Below are 12089 nucleotides of genomic sequence, written 5' to 3'. Positions count from 1 at the left end.
GCATTCAGATTAATGTTGTAGTAAATTTTTAGTACAGTAGAGACTTTCTACAAGTGACCTGAACTGAAGAACTGTTCTTAGGACACACTGGAACAACAGGACTGCATCAGAGGAACAGACAGAGATACATCTATGAATTTTATTTTGCTATTTATTTTCTCCCTTTGTACTTTTTATTTGTAAGTTTTTCTTATCAGTTATCCTCTCTGTCTCTGTCTTCATCTGTTCTTCCATCTCTCTCTGTCTCTGTTTCTGTCTCTGTCTCTCTCCAGCTCTCTGTCTGTCTCTGTGTCTCTGTCTCTCTTTGTTCAATAATTCCCCAGCTGATGAGAATACCCTTCTTTTCCAATACTTAGCAACCACAAAAGCAGCTAGTAATAATATTTTTATACATATAGGTCATTTTCCCATTTGGTTTTCTCTCTGGTATTTTTAAACCTATTTTAAAGTTAAATTTAAATTTAAAAAATGAAAATAGTATGCTTCAATTCAGTATCCATAGTTCTCTGGTGGAATAGGTAGGAATAAGGTGTTCTGATGCTATGATTGGTGATATGCATACATATTTGATAATTTGATTACAATACTATATTTTACATTTTACCTCTTGGTGTAGGAATTGAGCTATCAGGTCCATCCAACTGACCCAAAGGTTCATTTGTGTCAGGGATTTCCATTTCACCTAAATGAAAAAAAAAACAGAATATACCTTTAAATAATTTTATTTTTGAGTCATTTTCTTCTTTCTTTAAAAGAAATAATCTATTAAAAAGTTTATCACCTTCATCAAACATATATTAAGTTCATACTATGTTCAAGACAATGTGCTTAGAATTAGAGACATTTAGAAGCATTAGATTAAAACTATAAGCTTAACTAAACAATAGAAATCAAGTACTTTCTAAACATTTTATTTCATAACAGACATCAGAATTGGTACATTTGACCTTTAAATTTCAGTTTACCTGAGAACATCTCGACCCTAAATTGCATTTTGTTTTCATTGGTTAGATCCACCATCTTTCCTTCTTCGCCTTTCCCCCTAGTTACTATGATTTATTAGAACCAACTAACTGAAGGAATGGCAAAGACCCATTAATGGAACAGCTCTCCCTAGGTAGATGTAACCAATAAATGAAAAGCTCAATTTAGTTTATAACTATCATTGATGAAACATAATATAGATGTGATACATAGTTACAAAAATATGAATTGCATCAAAATGAAAATATATAAAGGATGATTATTATATAAAAATTCTATCATCAAATACAAATTAAGTTTAATTAGAAATCATATCATCTCTTTTAACAATGAAAAATTAACTCCCTTATATTTCCTTCCGATATTTTTAACCCTGAAATAAACTACTTTCTCTTCTTTTAATAACTTACAAAACAATATCCATTAAGTCCTTTACACTGTTCCTGTCACAGATTCCAATATTCTTAATTTAATAAATGTTATCTAGTTTCTTAAAAATTCAATTGTATTTCAAGAAATGATCTGATATTTTTATTGAAAGACTAACTTTCAAAACCCAGAGTCTGTTTTATTTGGTAATTGTGTGGAAGCTACAATTTCACTAATAAAATAGGGTGTGATAAATTTGGATACTTTCGATAAATTCAGATGCTTCCAGACACTTTAACTTGATGTAGAATTTCAAATTTTAAAACAAACTCATAAATAACTTTTAAACAGGTCTGGGTATATGGAGAATTCACATGCACCCATGCTAATTTCTCTCAGTCATTAAATAAAAATTATTCCTAAGTCATCATGCTAAGAGAATGGCATATAAGGATGGGCCATCAATGACTTAGCTTACCCTTCAATATTGCCAGGAAAATAAAGAATAAGAAGAAAATATATACTAGATTCAGTTTCTCATCAGATCTTTTGGTATAATTTTTATGAGGATATTTTATGATTTCCTGCAGATTTTAGATTTATGAATAAGAGCTTATGTTTATGGCTGATTAGAATATTATGTTGCCCACTACAATTCCAGCTGTGAATAAAGTGTTGAATTTGGAGTCTGAAAGAATTAAGTTCCAATTGAATCCCTGGTAGCTGTGTGACTACAAGTTAGGTCATTCAAATACTATAAAGCTCAGTTGCCTCACCTTTAAAATGGGGACTATGGCTCACAAATTTATTGAGAAAAATGACAATCTATATGCAAAATATTTTACAAACTTTAGATAACTATATAAAGTTATCTTTTGTATTCAAAAGATACAGATTAACATATATATGTATATGTACCTAAAATTACATGTTTTAATTATTGGAAATGTTCATGTCCTAGAATCAGAAGAATATTGTACACAGTAATATCAACACTGTATGATGATCACCTTTGATAGACTTTGTTTTCTTCAGCATGCGATGATAAAAGAGAATTACAAATGAACCATGATAGAAAATGCAATCCAGAACTATGGTGTCAGACTATTTTCATTTTCTTTTCTTTCTCATTTTTTCCCCTTATGTTCTGAATCTTATTTCACAACATAACCTATTGGGGAAATATGTTAAATATGACTTCACATGTATAACCTATATCAGATTGCTAGAGAACTGAATAAAACTTATAAGAATACAAGTCTTTTCCCAATTTATAAATGGTCAAAGAATATGAACAAGCAATTTCCAATGAAGAAATCAAAACAATAGTCATATGAAAAGATGCTCTAAATTATTACTAATTAGAAAAATATAAATTAAAGTAATATTTTGATATCATTTTACATTTATAAGATTCACCAACATGATTTGAAGAACCAACAAATATTAGAGAGGATGTGAAACAATTGGGATACTAATTCATTGTTGATGGAATTTTGAATCTAACCAACCATATCTGAAAGCAATCTGGAATTGGGCCCAAAGAATGATTAAGTTTCTCTGCCCTTGACTCAAGCCATACCACTACTTGTTCTGTTTCCAAAGATGACTAGGGAAAAAAGAAAAGAACCTATACATTCTAAAATGTTTATGGCAACTCTCTTTGTGGTGGCAAAAAACTGGAAATTGTGCAAATGCTTATTAATTGGGGAATGATTGAACAAGTTGTAATACATGATCGTGATTAAGTATTAGTAAGCCAAAAGAAATGATGAGATCAATGATCTTAGAAGAATATAAAAAGATGAATGAAATAATGAAAAACAAAATGAAAATCAAGAAAATGTTATATACAAAAACAATAATGCAACTCTGAGTGATGATTATAAATTCCAAAATAAACTATAAAGGAAACATGAAGAAAAGATGCTATTTCTATCCAGAGAAATAACTAATAAATAGAATTACTTATAAAATAATTTTATCTACCCACAACTCTCCTGCACATCCACATCCACATCCACCTTCATACACATATATGCACTTCTGACAAGTGGTAGCCATCTTGACGTGGGGAGAGGAAAGGGAAGATGAAAAGGTAAAAAAATAGAAATTTACATGATAATTTTGTTATCTGAAAGGAGTAGAAAGTTGTGGATAGAATATTTGCAATTTCATCTGCAATCATTTTTTCAAAGTTTACTATGTTTATAAAAATGCTTATTTTAGTTAACAAATTAAAATAAAATTTAAAAACCTGAATTGGTCAAATAGGGGAAAATAGTATAAAATCTTAATGGAGAAAATAAATCCTTAAAAAATTAGAACTGGGTAAGCAGAAGCTGGTAATTCCATGAGAAATCAAGAAGCCAAAGTCAAAATAATGAAAAGTAGAAGAAAATGTGAATGTATTATTTGGAAAACAAGTGACCTGGAAAAGAGATTTAAAAGAGATAATTTCAGAATTATCAAATGAACAGAAAGCCATAATCAAAGAAATAACTTAGACATGATACTTCAAGAAATAATCAAGAAAACATGCTTCAAAGAATCATGTTCTGAAAAAAATACCAAAATGAAAACTTCCAGGAATGTCATAAGAGCCAAATTTCAGCACTCCCAAGACAAAGAAAAAATATTTTAAACAGAAAGAAAGAAACTATTCAGATAGCATGAAGACTAAGTCTGGATCCCATAGGAATTCAGAGACTGGAATATGGTATTCTGAGGGCAAAGGAGCTAGCATTATAACTAAGAATCATCTAACTTGCAAAACTGAGCAGGGTGGAGGGAATGGACAATCAGTGAAAAGACCAGAGGTGAATAAGAAATTTAACTTTCCTTTAAAAATTTGTTTTACATATTTTTTCTCAAATATTTTATTTTTCCAAATATATGTATAGTTTTCAATATTAATTTTTTAAAGATATTGTGCTCCAAATTTTTCTTCCTCTTTCTCCAGGCTTTCCCCTCCCCAAGACAGCAAGCGATCTGATATAGGTACAATCCTTTTAAACATATTTCCATATTTTTCATGTTGAGCAAGAAAAACTAAACCAAAAGAGAAAAAAAAAAAACCTTGAAAATGAAAAAGCAAGCAAACAAAAAAATACTATGCTTTTATCCATATTTAATTCTCATAATTATATGTCTGAATGCAATTGGTATTTTCCATCGCAAATCTATTAGAATGGTCTAAATGGACTAAATGGACTAAGTGGACTAAAAAGAGCCAAGTCCATCATAGTCAATCATCACATAATCTTGCTGTTATTATGGACAACATTTTCCTGGTTCTACTTAATTGACTCAGCATCAGTTCACGTAAGTGTTCCCAGACTTTTCTGAAATCAACCTGTTAAGCATTTCTTATAGAATAATAATATTCCATTATATTCATATACAATAACTTATTCAGCCTTTTCCCAACTGAGGAATATGTACTCAATTTCCAGTTTTTTCCCACTACAAAAAAAGGGCTGCTACAAATGTTTTTGTACAGATGGATCCTTTTTCTTCTTTTATGATCTCTTTGGGAGACAGACCCAGTAGTGACACTGCTAAATCACTGTTTTATTGCTCTTTGGACATAGGTCCAGATTGTTCTCTGGAATGTTTGGATCATTTCACAACTTTAGCAACAATGTATTACTGTCCCAGTTTTCCCACAATTCTTTCAATATTTATCATTATCTTTTCCTGTCATTTTAATCAATTTCAGAAGAAAGAAGTGGTATCTCAGAATTGTTTTAATTTGGATTTTTCTAATCAATAGTGATTAAGGAATTTTCCATATGGCTTTAAAGAAATTTGACTTTCAAATACATGGCAAAAACAAAAACAAAAACAAGGTAAAATAAAAGAGAAATCAAAAGATATTCAGTAATCTATTTACCTTTCTTTAAGAGAAGACAGACAATGAATCTTTATCATTAAAGCAGTTCAAGGAATTTTTACAGAGAAAAGATGTATGAAATTGTGTCGGGATAGTGTAAAGAAACTGATAGGCTAGAAAAAGTGATTACTTGGGAGACGGGAAAAGAAAATAAAAATGCAGAAAACTGTCTCATATGAAAGGAGAAATCCAAGAAAGAGCTTTTACAATACTTGGGGTTGAACAATATTTGAACTTCAATAACATCTAACTTGGTTCAAGGTGGGAGATAAGGGCAAAGGGATGTATGAAAACAAGATGACAGAAAAAAGGCAGGGACTTTCCCAAAGTCCCTTTCAGAAAACTTTCGATAATGCTTCAAAACAAATTCTGGAGCAGCAGAATCCATAAAAAATGGGGTGAACCAATTTTCCAAGACAACTTAGAAAGTTGGCAGCAAAGGACTACAGCATGAGAGTATGGCTTGCACTATGTTAGTGTAGGATGTGTCTGAGCAAATTAGTGGTAGGCCCTTGAAAAAACAGAATAGTGGCAGTATTAGCTGCTTCTGAAGTTCTCATCTCATAGATAATAAAAGGGGAATTAGAGAGTTAATCAAAATGAAATTACAAAGGTCTCTTTGATAGCACTAGGTACAGAACTCTGTTGCATTGCCCATACTCAGATCTGGGTCACAGCCCTAAAGTGAGAAGTACTAGCATAGTATGCATAGTATATTTATGGCCACAGAGGAGTGAGGACCTTGATCAAAGTTCCAGAGCAGAAGAGAGCGCTCATGGTCACTCACAGAGCAGAACACAGGCTAGGAAAATACTAAACACACTTCTTACATTATTCTTGAAAGACTGGAAAACTTACAGGTCCCTTGAAGCATTCTGTAAACAGCAGCACAAAACATTTGAAATTTAAATATTGAGCCGTCCATTCTGGAATCAGAGCCTAACTGTAATATAAAGTTAAAACAAACAAACAAACAACAGAGTACAAAAATGAGTAAACAAGAAAAAATTATCCTAACCATGAAAAGTTATTATTGTGACAAGGAAGATCAAAACACAAACTCAAAAGACAACAAAGTCAAATCTGCTACATCCAAAGACTCAAAAAATGTAAATTGATTTCAGACTATGGAAGAGATCAAAACAGATTTTAAATAAGAGAAGTAGGTAAAATATTGGGAAAGAAATAAAAAGTATGCAAGAAAATCATGAAAACAGGGTCAACAGCTTGATAAAAGAAATACAAAAATAACTGACTTCTTTTTTAACACCTTAAAAGAGAATAAGCCAAATGAAAATAGAGGCACAAAAATGGAATTAAGATAATACCTTAAAAGTCAGAAGTGAACAAATGGAAAAAAATGCATAAAAGAAGAACTTAAAAAGCAATATTGGCCAAATGAAAAAGTGGGTACAAAAAAGTCACTGAAAAAAGAATTCCTTAAAAAGTAGAACTGTTGTTTTATGTCCTTTCTTCTCAAAGAGACAAATAATGATGTCATGACTTGCAAGTGAATTGGATTTGAATTTAAGTGAGGCAAAGCTGAACAATCCTCAGCTTCATTCTCTCCTCCAGAGTCCAGTGGCAAGACAAAAAAGATAATACCCAGCCCCCCCCCCCGGGGGAAAAAAAAAACAAATGGAAAAGCTTAAGCTTGAAGAAAATTATTTCTTAAAAATTAGAATTAGGCAAGTAGAAGCTAAGGATTTCATTAGAAAAAAAAGAAACAATGAAACAGTCAAAATTAAATATTGGAAATGTTTTATATGCATTTGGATAAAAACAAAACAGTAAGTTGAAAAACATATCCTTATTAAACTTAATCATTTAAATCTGTAAAGATTGGTTCAGGAGCAGCTAGCTGGTAAAGTGGATAAAGCACCAGCTCTGATGTCAGAAGGACCTGAGTTCAAATCTGGCCTAAAACACTTAACACTTCCTAGCTGTGTGACGCTGGGCACGTCACTTAACCCCAATTGACTTAGCAAAAATAACAACAAAACAACAACAAAAAGATAGCTTCAAAAGGGGAAAATATAAATTCATAGTTAATTTGTAATAGAAATTTATCTTATACAACTTGGACCTAAGAGGGAAAGGGAATAGGAGGAGTAGTGGAGGGATGGTAAAAGGAAAAGCAGATAAGAGAAGGCAATGATGAGATACAAAAAATGGACAGAGGTAAGACAGGGTAAAAAGAGAGAAAACAATTAACAGAAGAAAATAGGCTATAGCAAAATATAGTTAGCAATCATAATAATGAATGTGAATGGAATGACTTTACCTATAAAATGGAAGAATATAGCAAATGGATTAGAAAATAGAATGCAACAATAAGTCGTTTGAAGTAAACATACTTGGAACAAAGAAACAGTCATAGAGTTAAAATAAGGGGTTGGAGAAGAATTAAGCTTCAGCTAAAACAAATAAACAACAAAAGGCAGGAATTACAATCATATCTCAAAAAAAAAAGCAAAAGCAAAACTAGACTTAATTTAAAAAATTAATCAGGGAATGTACATATTGCTAAAAACAATAACAACAACAATCATAGAGGTAATACCAATAATAAATATTCATGTACTACATGGCAAAATTTCCTGATATCAACTGAGATCTTTTTGGGGGAAATGATGCAATCTTTGGGGAGGCCCTGGATACTCCCAAACCCTGGGGAAAATCATACCTTTCCAGACAAGCCCTTCCCAAGTTAAGTGGCTTCATTTAATCTGAAATCTTGGTCAAATCACCCTCTATTGAAACAGATCTTTTGGGGATAACCCAGATCCCCTTCAGGGAATTTCCAGATTCTGGGAAATCGGAGATCTCTGCCTGATGATTCTCTATTGATTAGCCCAGACAGCTTTCAGCCCCAAGCCTCAGACGACTAATAAAAGACAACTCTGAACCCCAAACCTTTGCAGAAGTCTGAAACAGGATTATGCTTTCCCAAGAAAACTCTCTTCTGGGCAAAGCTGTCTGCCAGGACTATTGCCTACTCTGAAAATATTCTCTTCTTAGTGTTAACCCTTTGTTATTTCCCTGACATGACCTTACCCGTACGAAGTCTGTCTTCCTAGCAAAGCTGGCTTCTCAGTGCCAACAATAAATCTCTTTTGCCACAAACAGATTTTGGGCTTGCGAATTCTTTCACATTGGATTTGCACTGACCAGTGGGGATTCTCCACCCCAGTTCTCAACCACTAGCCTCATCATTTGTACCTCATCAATCCTTAAAGGAAAAGTTAAATAAAGGGGAAAATAGACAGTACTAAGGGAGGACTTCAACTTTCCTCTCAGAGCTACATAAATCTAATATTTAAAAAAGCATTAATAGAATCTTTAAAAAGTTAGATGTGATATACCTTTGTAGAAAACTGAAAGAGAATAGAAACAAGCATAATTTTTTTTCTCAACTGAACCCAGCACCTTCAAAAAAGTGATCATGCAAAAATCTCACCATTAAAAATACAAAAACTCTTTTTAGACAATAATGTTGTAAAAATTGCAATTAAAATAAAGGGTCATGAAAGCATACATTAAAAGCTAAGTGGAAATGAAATAAAATAATCTTACAAAATGAAAGGGACAAAAACAATCAATAATTTCAACATTTCAAAATTTGCAGTATACAATCAAAACAATGCTTAGGGAGATTTTTATAACTATAAAATGCACACAAACACACACATCAATCAATAAAAAAAAAAGACAGATCAATGAATTGAGCCTATAAGTATAAAATTAGAAAAAAAATATTAAAAATCCTCTATTTAAAAATTTAAACTGGTAAAAAGTAGGAGCTAACTTCATGGGGAAAAATAGTTTTAAATAGTTTTGCAAAACCTTGTACTTCAAAATTTTCACCTTCACCTTCACCAAGACAGTAAGCAATCTAATATAGGGTAAGTGTGCAATCTTCTAAACGTATTTCCATATTTGTTATTCTGCATAAGAAAAAATAAAATCAAAAGTAAAAAAAAAAAAAAGAAAGAAACAAACAAAAAAATCAAAATCAACAAAAGGTAAAAATGCTATGCTTTGATCCACATTCAGGCTCCATAGTTCTTTCTGGATGTGGATGGCACCTTTCCATCCCAAGTTTATTGCCTTGAATCACCTCACTGTTGAAAAGAGTCTAGTCCAGTCGCATAATCTTGTTATTGTATACAATGTTCTCTTGGTTTTGCTCACATTATTTAGCATTAGTTCATGTAAATCTTTCCAGGCTTTTCTGAAATCCACCTGCTCATCATTTCTCATAGAAGAATAATATTCCATTACAAAATCCAATTGATTTTGAGTTTCTTACAACTACAAAAAAACAAAAACAAAAACAAAAGAAAAACTGTTCCAAATATTTTTATACATTGTTGGAATACACGGGAGAGTGAATACATGGGAGCCATCTGACAGTGGCTAGTGCAGATATGACCCAGAATGGATCTCCTTTTGTGAGAGGATGATACAAGGAAACTGAGAGGCAATTGCCGTTCTCTGACCTCTCCACTGAGAGGCCATTGCTTTCTCTCCTCTTCTCTCTGCCTCCAATTTATCTCATTCCCAGTCTGCAACACCTGTGTCAGCAAAGGCTGTCTTGCAATTCCTTTAGATATTATGATCCACAACTGTGGAGGCTCGTGGAGAATTGACCTGTCCCTTAACAGCACAATTGGGTCCTTTTCCCTCTTTTATGATCTCTTTGGGATGCAGACTAAGATGCTACTTGATCAGACTATACAAAGTTTTATAGCCCTTTGAACATAGCTCCAAATTGTTCTTCAGACTGTCTGGATCATTTCATAACTCCACCAATAGTGCATTAGTGTCCCAGTTTGGAAAAAAATTTTTTACAAGTTTCTATAATAAAAGTTTTGTTTTTCAAATATGTAGAAAAATAAAGACTTTTAGGGGCAGAGCAAAGATGGTGGAAACAACACATGTTTCTCACCGACCTTCTCTACAACCTCACACTAATTACAAAATCCAGCCCTGAATTAGCTATGGACTGGCAGAACCCACAAATAAAAGGTCTGTTTCAATTGGAAATGGGAAGGAGGCAGCCTAACACAAACAGCTGATCACAAATGCCAGCACAGACAGCACACAGTCCCAGTGTGTTACTGACTCCTCTAGGCATTGCTGACTTTGTGGAATGGTGCAGACTCCATATGGGAGTGAATCTACGGGGAGGAATCTACAGGAATCTACAACAGTGTTGGCCACTCTGCCCTGGTAGAGGTCGGCAGAGAAGTTATAAAACATCCAACACAAACACAAAAGATCAATAGTGAACCTCAAAATGCCAAAATGTCACAAGACTCCAGATTAAGCCTCAAAAGGTGATATAACCTGGTTCCCATTTCATAAGGCTCTCCTAGGAGAAATTAAAAAGGATCTTAAAAGAGAGCTAGAATAATGGAAACCAAATTATCACTCTTTACAGATGATATGATGGTATACTTAGAAAACCACAGAGAATCAACTAAAATGCTATTAGAAATAATCCACAACTTCAACAAAGTTGCAGCATATAAAATAAATCTACATAAACCATCAGCATTCTTATACATCACTAACAAAATCCACAGCAAGAGATACAAAGAGAAATTCCAACTACAAAACACTTTCCATACAAATAAAGTCATATTGGAAAAATATTAAGTGCTTGTGGATAGGCTGAGCGAATATAAAAAATATGACAATACTCCCTAAACAAATATATTTATTTAGTGCTATATCAATAAAACTCCCAAGAAACTATTTTATTGATCTAGAAAAAAATAACAGCAAAATTCATCTGGAAGAACAAAAGGTCAAAAATTTCAAAAGAAAATGACTTAATGAAAAGCAAATGAAGATGGACTAGCTATACCAGATCTAAAACTATATTATAAAGCAGTGGTCATCAAAACCATTTGGTATTGGCAAAGTAATCGAGAAGTTAATCAATGGAATAGGTTAGATACACAAAACAAAATAGCCAATGTATAACAATATAGTATTTGACAAATCCAAAGCCCCCCCCCCCTTTTGGGATAAGAATTCATTATTTGACAAAAATTGCTGGGAAAATTGGAAACTATATGACAGAAAGCAAGCATAGACCCACACCTAACACTGTATATCAAGATAAGGTCAAAATGGGTTCATGATCTATACATAAAGAATGATATTATAAACAAACTAGAAGAACATAGGATACTTTACCTTCTCAGATTTGTGGAGGAGGGAGGAATTTGTGACCAAAGAAGAACTAGAAATCATTACTGATCATAAAATAGATAATTTTGATTATATTAAGTTAAAAAGTTTTTATGCAAACAAAACGAATGCAGACAAGATTAGAAGGGAAGTACCATGGAAGCTAAGCCACTGCACCCTGGGACTTCTGCCCAGAAGACTGAACTCATTGCCTTAACCAGAGCTTTGGAACTGGGGAAGGGAACTGGGGAATGATTCCAAATATGCTTTTTATATTTTGCATGCTCATGGGGCTATATGGAAAGAGAGGGGTCTTTTGACAATAAAAAATTCTGTCATTAAACATGCAGGAGAAATTCTACAACTATTGCAAACTGTATATGAACCTAGGGAGGTTTCAGTCATATTTTATAAAGGACACCAAAATGAAGATTCACTTCAGGCCAAAGGGAATAGGTTTGCAGATTCAGTTGCTAAAGCTGCTGCCCATTTACTCCTGATTATGGCACCTTTAATCCCCCCAGCTCCCTGATTCTTATATCCCTTCCTATAGTTCACAGGAAAAAACCCTTGCAGAAGAAAGGGGATACATCCTTTCTCCTGGCTGGTTTCAAACACCCTCAAACTAACTCTTAAT

At 32.9% G+C, this 12089-nt stretch overlaps 1 protein-coding gene across 8 annotated transcripts in view; it reads right to left on the bottom strand.

Annotated features, from left to right (window-relative positions):
• Positions 1-12089, bottom strand: part of ROR2 (receptor tyrosine kinase like orphan receptor 2) — a 241264-nt gene that overhangs the window by 61930 nt on the left and 167245 nt on the right. For all 8 annotated transcript variants that reach the window (XM_074280663.1, XM_074280667.1, XM_074280665.1 and 5 more), the window contains one exon: positions 605-682. In XM_074280663.1, coding sequence (XP_074136764.1) covers positions 605-682 — 78 coding nt within the window. The remainder of the gene's footprint in view (positions 1-604; positions 683-12089) is intronic.

The sequence above is a fragment of the Sminthopsis crassicaudata genome, chromosome 1, assembly GCF_048593235.1.
Source record: "Sminthopsis crassicaudata isolate SCR6 chromosome 1, ASM4859323v1, whole genome shotgun sequence".
Lineage (NCBI taxonomy): Eukaryota > Metazoa > Chordata > Mammalia > Dasyuromorphia > Dasyuridae > Sminthopsis > Sminthopsis crassicaudata.
This window is presented reverse-complemented; position numbering and strand designations above follow the sequence as displayed.